Source organism: Lagenorhynchus albirostris, chromosome 3, assembly GCF_949774975.1.
Source record: "Lagenorhynchus albirostris chromosome 3, mLagAlb1.1, whole genome shotgun sequence".
In the NCBI taxonomy this organism is placed as follows: Eukaryota; Metazoa; Chordata; class Mammalia; order Artiodactyla; family Delphinidae; genus Lagenorhynchus; species Lagenorhynchus albirostris.
The window spans coordinates 153,557,228-153,569,645 of NC_083097.1; the positions used below are offsets into that span (position 1 = coordinate 153,557,228).

The 12,418-nt window shown below is 38.2% G+C and overlaps 1 protein-coding gene across 4 annotated transcripts in view; it reads right to left on the reverse strand.

Moving 5' to 3' along the window:
• CNOT6 (CCR4-NOT transcription complex subunit 6) overlaps window positions 1–12,418 on the reverse strand; it is a 66,925-nt gene that overhangs the window by 20,955 nt on the left and 33,552 nt on the right. For 2 of the 4 annotated variants that reach the window (XM_060144387.1, XM_060144386.1), the window contains exons 3-4: window positions 8,730–8,916; window positions 6,446–6,531 (exon numbers count right to left, since the gene is read on the reverse strand). The exons of 1 other annotated variant lie outside the window; for it this stretch is intronic. In XM_060144387.1, coding sequence (XP_060000370.1) covers window positions 6,446–6,531; window positions 8,730–8,916 — 273 coding nt within the window. Of the gene's footprint in view, window positions 1–6,445; window positions 6,532–8,729; window positions 8,917–9,673; window positions 9,729–12,418 lie in introns of all 4 variants that reach the window. One more of the 4 variants, XM_060144389.1, reaches the window with a different exon arrangement.

Consider the following 12,418-nt stretch of genomic DNA (forward strand, 5'->3'; position numbering starts at 1 on the left):
CACCGCAACGAAGAGTAGCCCCCGCTCACTGCAACTAGAGAAAGCCTGTGCGCAGCAACGAAGACACAACGCGGCCCAAAAAAAAAATAAGTTAAAAAAAAAAAATCTTCCAACAAACAAAAGCCCAGGACCAGATGGCTTCACAGGCAAAGTCTATCAAACATTTAGAGAAGAGCTAACACCTATACTTCTCAAACTCTTCCAAACAATCCCAAACTCATTTGCGGAGGGAGGAACGATCCCAAACTCATTCTATGAGGCCACTATCACCCTGATACCAAAACCAGACAAAGATGTCACAAAAGAAGAAAACTACAGGCCAATATTACAGATGAACATAGATGCAAAAATCCTCAACAAACTACTAGCAAACATAATCCAACAGCACATTAAAAGGATCATACACCATGATCAGGTGGGGTTTATCCCAGGAATGCAAGGATTCTTCAATATACACAAATCAATCAATGTGATAAACCATATTAACAAACTGAACGAGAAAAATCACACGATCATCTCAATAGATGCAGAAAAAGCTTTCGACAAAATTCAATACCCATTTATGATAAAAACCCTCCAGAAAGTAGGCACAGAGGGAACTTACTTCAACATAAGAAAGGCCATATATGACAAACCCAGAGCCAACATTGCTCTCAACGGTGAAAAACTGAAACCATTTCCACTAAGATCAGGAACAAGACAAGGTTGCCCACTCTCACCCCTATTATTCAACATAGTTTTGGAAATTTTAGCCACAGCAATCAGAGAAGAAAAGGAAATAAAAGGAATCCAAATTGGAAAAGAAAAAGTAAAATTGTCACTGTTTGCAGATGACATGATACTATACATACAGAATCCTAAAGATGCTACCAGACAACTACTAGAGCTAAGCAATGAATCTGATAAAGTAGCAGGATACAAAATTAATGCACAGAAATCTCTTGCATTCCTATACACTAATGATGAAAAATCTGAAAGAGAAATTAAGGAAACACTCCCATTTACCATTGCAACAAAAAGAATAAAATACCTAGGAATAAACCTACCTAAGGAGGCAAAAGACCTGTACGCAGAAAACTATAAGACACTGATGAAACAAATTAAAGACGATACAAGCAGATGGAGAGATATACCTTGTTCTTGGATTGGAAGAATCAACATTGTGAAAATGATTATACTACCCAAAGCAACCTACAGATTCAATGCAATCCCTATCAAATGACCAATGGCATTTTTCATAGAACTAGAACAAAAAATTTCACAATTTGGGGCTTCCCTGGTGGCACAGTGGTTGAGAGTCCGCCTGCCAATGCAGGGGACACGGGTTTGTGCTCCAGTCCAGGAGGATCACACGTGCCGTGAAGCGGCTGGGCCCGTGAGCCATGGCTGCTGAGCCTGCGCGTCCGGAGCCTGTGCTCTGCAACAGGAGAGGCCACAACAGTGAGAGGCCTGCGTACCGCCAAAAAAAAAATTTTTTTTCACAATTTATATGGAAACACAAAAAAACACGAATAGCCAAAGCAATCTTGAGAAAGAAAAACGGAGCTGGAGGAATCAGGCTCCCTGACTTCAGACTATACTACAAAGCTACAGTAATCAAGACAGTATGGTACTGGCACAAAAACAGAAAGATCAATCAATGGAACAGGATAGAAACCCACACACATATGGTCACCTTATCTTTTTTTTTTTTTTTTTGCGGTACGCGGGCCTCTTACTGTTGTGGCCTCTCCCATGGTGGACCACAGGCTCCGGACGCGCAGGCTTGGCAGCCACGGCTCATGGGCCTAGCCGCTCCGTGGCATGTGGGATCTTCCCAGACCGGGCACGAACCCGCGTTCCCTGCATCGGCAGGCAGACTCTCAACCACTGCGCCACCAGGGAAGCCCAGTCACCTTATCTTTGATAAAGGAGGCAAGAATATACAATGGATAAAAGGCAGCCTCTTCAATAAGTGGTGCTGGGAAAAATGGACAGCTACTTGTAAAAGAATGAAATTAGAACACTCCCTAACACCATACATAAAAAGAAACTCAAAATGGATTAAAGACCTAAATGTAAGGAGAGACACTATAAAACTCTTAGAGGAAAACAGTCAGAACACTCTATGACATAAATCACAGCAATATCCTTTTTGGCCCACCTCCTAGAGAAATGGAAATAAAAACAAAAATAAGCAAATGGAACCTAATGAAACTTAAAAGCTTTTGCACAGCAAAGGAAACCATAAACAAGACCAAAAGACAACCCTCAGAATGGGAGAAAATATTTGCAAATGAAGCAACTGACAAAGGATTAATCTCCAAAATATACAAGCAGATCATGCAGCTCAATATCAAAAAAAACAAACAACCCAATCCAAAAATGGGCAGAAGACCTAAACAGATATTTCTCCAAAGAAGATATACAGATTGCCAACGAACACATGAAAGGATGCTCAACATCACTAATCATTACAGAAATGCAAATCAAAACTACAGTGAGGTATCATCTCACACCTGTCAGAATGACCATCATCAAAAAGTCTACAAACAATAAATGCTGGAGAGGGTGTGGAGAAAAGCGAACCCTCTTGCACTGTTGGTGGGAATGTAAATTGATACAGCCACTATGGAGAACAGTATGGAGGTTCCTTACAAAACTAAAAATAGAACTACCATACGACCCAACAATCCCACTGCTGGGCATATACCCTGAGAAAACCATAATTCAAAGAGTCATGTACCACAATGTTCATTGTAGCTCTATTTACAATAGCCAGGACATGGAAGCAACCTAAGTGTCCATCAACAGATGAATGGATAAAAATGTGGCACATACATACAATGGAATATTACTCAGCCATAAAAAGAAACAAAATTGAGTTATTTGTGGTGAGGTGGATGGACCTAGAGACCGTCACACAGAGTGAAGTAAGTCAGAAAGAGAAAAATAAATACCATATGCTGACACGTATATATGGAATCTAAAATAAGAAAAAATGGTTCTGAAGAACCTAGGGGCAGGACAGGAATAAAGACACAGATGTAGAAAATGGACTTGAGTACACTAGGAGGTGGAAGGGTAAGCTGGGACAAAGGGATAGAGTGGCATGGACATATATACACTACCAAATGTAAAACAGATAGCTAGTGGGAAGCAGCCACATAGCACAGGGAGATCAGCTCGGTGCTTTTTGTCCACCTAGAGGGGTGGGATAGGGACGATGGGAGGGAGGTGCAAGAGGGAGGAGATATGCGGATATACGTATATGTATAACTGATTCACTCTGTTATAAAGCAGAAACTAACACACCATTGTAAAGCAATTATACTCCAATAAAGATGTTAAAAAAATCAAATAGTGACAATACCAAACACTGATAAGGATGCAAAGAAACTGGATCACTCATTTATTACTGGTAAAAATGTAAAATAGTACAGCAGTCTGGAAAACAACCTGGCAGTTTCTTAAAAAAAACTGACCATGAAATTAACCTATGACCCAGCAACTGCACTCCTGGGCATTTATCTTAGAGAAATGAAGACTTACATTCACACAATAACCTGCACACAGAATGTTAACAGCAGCTTCATCTGTAACAGCAAAATACTGGAAACCACCCAGATGTCCTTAAATAGGTCAATGATTAAACAACCTGTGATACATCCATACCAAGTAATACTACTCAACAATATAAAGGAGCAAACACCCACAACCTGGGTGAATCTCCGAAGAATTAACCTTGGGTATGGGGAGGGGAGCCCAATCTCAGAAGATTACACACAGCATGATTCTATTTATATATTATTTTTTAAATAAAATTATAGAAATAGATAACATATCAGTGGTTGTCAGAAGTTCAGGAGTGAACTGGGGCAAGAGGAAAGCAAGTGTGCCTATCAAAGGGCAACATGAGGGATCCTTTGGTGATGGAACTGTTCTGTACCTTGACTGTATCAATGTCAATATCCTGGTTGTGATGCTGTACTACAGTTTTTGTTTTGTTTTGTTTTTTATTTTCTGGCTGCAGTGGGTCTTCGTTACTGCGCGGGGGCCTTCTGTAGTTGCAGCGAGCGGGGACTACTCTGTTGTGGTGTGTGGGCCTCTCATTGCGGTTGCTTCTCTTGTTGCGGAGCACAGGCTCTAGGTGCGTGGGCTCAGTAGTTGTGGCTCGCGGGCTCTAGACTGCAGGCTCAGTAGTTGTGGCGCACGGGTTTAGTCGCTCCTCAGCATGTGGGATCTTCCCGGACCAGGGCTTGAACCTGTGTGTCCTGCATTGGCAGGCGGATTCTTAACCACTGTGCCACCAGGCAAGTCTATGTAGTATAGTTTTGAAAGATGTTATCACTGGGGGGAAATTGGTAAAAGGCACATGGATTGTTCCCTGAATTATTTCTTACAGGTTCACATAAATCTCTTATCTCAAAATAAAAAAAAGAATACACTATCTAAGGTTCTAGTCCTATCTTTCACAGTAGAACAATTTTGAAGAACATGGAAAAATGTAAAAAAAAAAAAAAGTGACGCATGCTAGCCCTATGCAATCAACTTTAAAGAAAATGATATGAACTGATTCATGAGGCAGAAGTACTTTGGCTCTGTACAAATGGATAAAATAGCAAATAGACATGATTTTTGAACTAAGTGATACATTTTCTCTTCCAAATAATTAACAGGTGCCATGAGAAATCATTAAAGAAGTTTTCAGAGAGCAAGGAAAATGTAACTGTTTTAAGAAGTAGCTAGCACAGCATTAAAGTGTAAGTTGCAAAGTCAGGAAAATAACATAGGATTTGTCTTAAAAAGGTGAAATCAAGTGAAAAGACTGCTATTGCAGACAGACACGTAACAATGTCCAACAGAATAGCTGAGATAAACGAACTATCTCGGTGAAACTATACTTCCAAGAAAGAAACATAAAGGCATAAATGTTGAACAGTAAAGGATCTTTCTGAAGTGGAAGACCAAGGACTAATCAAAAACAAATGTGCCATAAAGACTTCCCTACCTGGCCCCAGCGTTTACTTAAATCAGTGTGAAAATTTGTGAGCAATGACCCTAACTTCAAATAAAGTTTGTAAATCCTTAGAGAAATGAATACAGATTAAGGTTTGTAAAATATATACTGTAAGATTACAAAACCTTGAACCAGAGGGACACACAACAGTAGCTGCCTCTGGGACGAAAAAGAGACTAGAAGAGGAACAAAGAGGGCCTTAATGTTCTGTAATGTTCTATTTCTTTTGCATTAAAAAATGGACACAAAAGTGAAAAAATATTAATTGTTAATTCTGGTAGTCTGTATATGAATTACACTTTGCCACATTTTATATATTTGTTTTTCAAATTTCAAAATAGGAAAATAAGAATAAATTAGACTTATCATAGGGAGATACAACAGAAAAGGCATTTGCAGCTCACATTTCCCTGACTTCCATTTTAAGAGGCCTCAGCCAGTGTAGCCCATACAGACAAAAACTTTCCAAAGAATGATTTATAAAGCTGATGTTTGTTGAACATGGTTTTACATATATTTGTAAATGTATTGTTTGCAATTTCCATTTGTTTTTGTGAACAATACCATTACTTTTATAATATGAAATGGATTTACAGAAATAAAACCTCACTTTATAACTGTATTTTTAAGAAATAAAAGTACACTTCCTGAAGACTTCATCATGTGATTTTTTTGGGGGGGCCACACCACATGTGGGTGTGGGATCTTAGTTCCCCCACCAGGGATCAAACCCATGCCCCCTGCAGCAAAGGGCAGAGTCATAACCACTGGACTGCCAGGGAAGTCCCCCTGTGATCTTTTTTAAGGAATCAATTATAGAGTAAGCTGGATACATCTACAAGACTGGTGAAGAACCACAATGTGATAAAAAAATTTATAGGTTTTGACATATTATTAAAATGGGACTTTTAACCTTGCTGGTTTAAAAAAATATTTCCCAATAGTTCTTACTAGGTTAATTATGTCTCCGAGTTCTAAAATATTAGTAAAGTCCTTATAAATCAATTTTATTTTTGAGTTTTAAAGAAATGCTTAAATACTGGTCTTTATTAGAGGATCCAAACAGATCAAAATTTTCTACTTGCTTTCTGCATTTTGTGAGAATCTCCATTTTTTGAGATTTGAACATAAAACAAACAAAAAAAGCTGTTTTACAGGATGATGAAATAAAGTCTGACGTCAGGAATGTATCACCAAAACATAGAGGTGACTAAAAGAAAGGCTAGAAAAGCAAGGCTGGGCTAGGAGCAAAAAATAAGAAGAAGACTAGCAGACAATCTATAGGTGAAAAAGAAAGAAAACCATTGGACTGTATCTAACAAAATGATGAACTCTGGGGAAGAGTGAACCTGCAAATCCCTGGCAAAAGGATTCCCTTTAATGGCTTCTTTAGACTCAAAAGACATACATACAAACCACAAGAAGCACAAATATGGGAAGTCATACCTTTCAGGCCTAAAGTCTGCAACTGAAACAGTTTTCCCAGCTCAAAAGGTAGAACTCGTAACAGGTTGTTATTTAAATGGAGTTCCCTGTTGATGTAAAAATTCCAGGAAGTCAGAAGATATATTAACCTTTAACTAACAGCTAAAATCAACAATATAATTTCTAGGAATATAAGATGTAAGTTCCTAAGAATACAAAATTTAGTATTATATGCCAATGTCTAGTATAGTGCTTCTTAAATCATATGTGGTTAAAAAAACAAACAAAAAGACACAACAAAAAAACCCCAAACTGCCACAGACCAATACATTTGTAAAACATAGGAAAAAAATCAATTACTATAAAAATGTGATGAGAAAAAAAAAGACCAACAAAATATAAGCCCCAATTTTTTTAAGGGTATTGGATTCAAAAGACACTTGCTGTGTATCTCACTGCAGGCTGGTGACACACTTTGAAAATGGCACAGTCCAGATACCACCCTGAGAGCAGAACTGGTCTAGCATACACGGAGGTCTAATACACATGTTTAAGAAAGTGGAAATGATAAAGCAGCCTAACATGTGAATTGTTAAAAGAAAATTTAAATGATCATATAGTACCAAATCAAAATAGTTTATGGTAGTTGCACAATATGTTATGATTAATAATACTAAAGTTTTACTTTAGAAATAATGGCAGCTATATTAATAACTACTGATTATTTTAATGATTTGTTTTGTATAGAAAATATAACTATGAAAGGAATCTTCAGTAGGAAAAAAAGAAAGACCCAATATTAAGATATTGGCAATGTCCTATGATAAGTTTTTTTTTTTTTTTTTTTTTTTTGGTACGTGGGCCTCTCACTGCTGTGGCCTCTCCCGTTGCGGAGCACAGGCTCCGGACACGCAGGCCCAGCGGCCATGGCTCACGGGCCCAGCCGCTCCGCAGCATGTGGGACCCTCCCAGACCGGGGCACGAACCCGTGTCCCCCGCATCAGCAGGCGGACCCTCAACCACTGCGCCACCAGGGAAGCCCCTATGATAAGTTTTATTTGTCAATGTTTACATGTGAATGTGAACTACTGATACTTCTATAGCCCTTGGTTCTTGGAATTTAAATGAAGCTTGGTTACCACTGAGTAAACCAGAGGTTGGTGAGGCCATAAACTGAATAAGAAAAACTCACTCTGAATACTTGGTTCCTGTTTATTTCCAAATATATCACACAGGAAAGGAGGTCCTTTAAGTAAATTTGGTTCAGGGGATTAAAAATAGTCATGGTATACACTCAATAATTAAGCCTAAAAAATGTCAAAGGGCTGGAATGGAAGCAATAGAGGTAAAGAAACTCTCACAAGGTCCTTATTCCTTTTTACTATGCAGCAAATGATAGAAGGCAGCAGAAAAGCCAGTGGAATTTAAAAAAAAAGGGGGGGGGAGGTAATATGAAATGGGGCAAGATTTTCTATTGGGATTAACATAATAGCTGGAAATTGGCTTTATATTCAATCTGGGTAGATCTCATCTATCTTATAAAACAGAGGTTACAGCAATTACCATTTACTAATACAATATGTACCAAGCAGTGTTGCTAGTAGTTTCTTAGTCATTATCTCAAATATCTCTAATCTCATCCTTAGTTGGGTCATTCTCATAGCAACTTCATGGATGAAGAAACACTCTGCAAGGTTGTAAGAAGCTTGCCCCAAATCACACAACTTGTAAATGACTGAGTCAGGTTTCTAACCTGAACTCTGTGTGACTCCACATCGTATCAACCTCCTATAGCCCACACTATAGGTCCCCATATTCAATCACTAATTCTAGCTTCTTTCAAGTCCTGGCTTTGTTACTGTCATGCATACAAGCCCTGGGATGGCCAAAATGGGATCATTAATTGTCAATGGCTTCCTGGATCCCATATTAAGGATGGTATAGGGCCCCAGAATTTAGTGGGGGAAAAGCATCTCAACTGTCTGTCACAGTTGAGTGAATATATGGGATAATACAAGTGCCTTCTATTTGTTTGCCCCACTTTGTCCAAAAATTTTGTTTCAGAAATAAAGTATATTAAACAAAACAGCAATAAAGTAAATTTTAGGCAATGGATCTAAATGACTTATTAGCTGACATTCAATTTTCCCAGAAAACTTTACCTGAAGAACATAGTCATGTTTAATTGTGTTCAAATACCATTAAATTGACAATGTCGTTTCCCAACAAAGTGGTGTTTCCTAACAATATAATAATATATTCTTTTAGGGGGTATATAGCTATGTACTAAGTTGAATCTGTATACCTGAGTGATACCATGTTTCCGAGTTCTGCCGGTAAACTCCGGATTTTATTAGAGGACAGGTCCAGATACACCAGATTGTGAAGCTTGGCAATGTCTGAAGGAATGCGGGACAGGGAATTGTCACTTAGATACAAAGCTGTCAAGTGAGTTAGTGACCACAAAGATGAGCTTAAGCTTCTCACTTTTCCTGTAAAAGAAGAAAAAAATGGGGTAAGAATTATATAGTGTTCTATACCAAATGTAAAATAGATAGCTAGTGGGAAGGAGCTGCATAGCACAGGTAGATCAGCTTGGTGCTTTGCATCCACCTAGAGGGGTGGGATAGGGAGGATGGGAGGGAGATGCAAGAGGAAGGAGATATGGGGATATATGTATATGTATAGCTGATTCACTTTGTTAAACAGCAGAAACTGACACACCATTGTAAAGCAATTATACTACAATAAAGATGTTAAAAAATTATATAGTGTTCTCTACAGTTTGGTCCCTGGATTAAGTAACATTTTAGATATTTTATTGAGTAATAATTTTTTTAAAATAAATTTATTTATTTATTTTTGGCTGTGTTGGGTCTTCGTTGCTGCACATGGGCTTTCTCAAGTTGTGGCGAGTGGGGGCTACTCTTCATTGTGCTGTGCGGGCTTCTCATTGTGGTGGCTTCTCTTGTTGCGGAGCACGGGCTCTAGGAGCATAGGCTTCAGCAGTTGTGGAGAGGGGGCTTCAGTAGTTGTGGCTTGCGGGCTCTAGAGCACAGGCTCAGTAGTTGTGGCGCACAGGCTTAGTTGCTCCGCAGCATGTGGGATCTTCCTGGACCTGGGCTCAACCCATATACCCTGCATTTGCAGGTGGATTCTTAACCACTGCGCCACCAGGGAAGTCCCATATTGAGTAATAACTTATCACACAAAAAATTGTGAGAAAGGGGTCAATAGTAGAAACCTTACCGATTCTAGAACAATTCACTGCTATGATTAAGTTATAAACTCTCCACTTGGCAGACTAAAAAAAAAAAAAACCCATTTAAGGCAATATATCAATATTTAGATTCCAATGTTATTTTTAAGAATACAATAGTTAAGACTTTATCCTTTAAATTAGCCTCAGCTATGACAAGAAAAAGTATGAATAATTTATAGTAATGATAAGTCCAATATTTCAACATGAATGATTTGGACTTATGCAAAAAAAAATCAAATCTAGTATCTCAGAGGCTATTCATAATCTATACTCCAGAAAACAAGAATTTTGCCTAAAAACAGAAGATACGTGAGATATTCTCAGCTTAGCAAACTTTTAAAACCAAGAGTACCAAAGTAATAATTTCATCAATAATCATGTAATTAGACAAATCTGTACTGTATAATTAAAAGGAAAAACACCTGCCCAGAAGCATTTCAGATATTAAGTCATAACTATACATAATCAAACAGTAACAGACATAGGATTCAAGAGGTAAGAGTTGTAACTAGAAACAATAATTTCTTTCAATGCAATATTAAATCTGTACTTTGGCAGTTCCTGGTAAGATGACAATTGTTTCTAAATTCACCTAAGAATTTTCCCCATAATATTTTTTTTTTTTTTTTTTTTTGCGGTATGTTGGCCTCTCACTGTTGTGCCCTCTCCCATTGTGGAGCACAGGCTCCAGACGTGCAGGCTCAGCAGCCATGGCTCACGGGCCCAGCCATTCCACAGCATATGGGATCTTCCCGGACTGGGGCACGAACCTGTGTCCCCTGCATCGGCAGGCAGACTCTCAACCACTGCACCACCAGGGAAGCCCTCCCCATAATATTTTTAATAGTGCAGGTTATAGTCTGAGAGAGAATGAAACAAATGGATGTAATGAAAATGTAAGTCTTTGAAAACTGATTTTCTATTGGCTGAAAAAGCAGTCTAGAGACTTCTAATCAAAATGGAATAACAGGGACCAAATTTACTATCCCACCTGAACAAGTATAAAACCAGACAATATACATGAATCAACAAATATCAGAGATCAATCAGGAGATTGATCCAATAGGCACAGGAGAGTGATCCCTGAAGGATGAAAAACAAACAAGACAGGCCAACAGCAGCACAGGGAGGGGATTCCAGGGAAAGAACACTGATCTCCCGCAAGTTCAGGACACAGAGCGAATGTCCAGGGAAGCCAGGATGACTAGAATTTACAAAGGCAGAGTACCAGAGAGGAGAGAGATGAACAGAAAGGTCTGGAGATTTGAGGTTCCCCTCAAGTTGTCAACTGAGTACTGATCACCATATGTATGTGAGAAATTGCCTGAGCCAGAGGAAAAAAACACCCAAAGGAGTAAAGGTAACAACCCCTAGGTTCACACATCACCCAGGTTCACACATCACTCAATAAGGTAAAATTCACAATATCTGGCACCCAATTAAAAATTACTAGGTATGCAAAGAAACAGGAAAATATCATACATAATGAAAAGTCAGTCAATTAAGACCAGTCCAGAAAAGATAATGATGATAAAATTAGTAGACAGACATTAAAAGTTACTTTAATTACATTCCATATGGTCAGAAGCTAGAAGGCTAAACATAGTAACTAGTGATACAAGATAGCACACTCAAATTGAATTTCTAAAGTTGAACACCATGGTTAAGAGGAAATGCGGAATGACTGCTAATGTGTTGAGGGGACAGTGAAAATGTTCTCAAATTGACTATGGTAATGGGTGCACAACTCTGTAAATATATAAAAACTACTGAATTTGCACCTTAAGTGGGTGAATTATACTGTTACCAATTACAGCTGTCACCAAAAGAGAGGCAGACAGACACACACATACAGAGACAGAAAAATTTCCACATTAATGCACTGAAGGAAAAATGTCCTATTGACCTAGCAACCCAGAAAAAAACTTTCAAGAGTGATGGCAAACTGCAAAATGAAAAGAGCTATGGAGATGGATGGTAGTGATGGATGCACAACATTATGAATGTATCTGATAAAAAAAACCTTCCCACAAAGAATATTCTAGAACCAGAAGAGTTCATTGGCGAATACTACCAAACATTTAAGGAAGAATTAGTATCAATTCTACACAAATTCATCCAGAAAACTGAAGAGGACACTTCCCAACTCATTCTATAAGGTCATCATCATCCTGACACCAAAACCAGACAAAACTAGTACAAGAAAGTTACAAAATGACATCCTCATGAACATAAATGTAAACTGACAAAACAGATCCAACAATATATTAAAAGGATAATGACCAAGTAAGATTTGTGCCAGAAAATGCTAGGTTTGTTGAACATTCAAAAAATATAATTTAAAAAATGTTTTCTCAGAAAAGAAAATCATCTAAATAAATGCAGGAAGAGCATTTGACAAAATCAGCATCCATTCCTGATTTTTAAAAATCTCATACCAGCTGATTTTTCAGCAGCAACTCTACAGGCCAGAGGGGAGTGGCACAATATATTTAATGAAAGGGAAAAACCTACAACCAAGAATATTCTACCCAGCAAGGCTCTCATTCAGATTTGGAGAAATCAAAAGCTTTACAGACAAGCAAAAGCTAAGCTTTACAACAAACCAGCTTTACAACAAATGTTAAGGGAACTTCTCTAGGTGAAAAATAAAAGGCCACAACTAGAAAGAAAGTTATGAAAATGAAAAAGCTCACCAGTAAAGGCAAGCATACAGTAAAAGTAGGAAATCA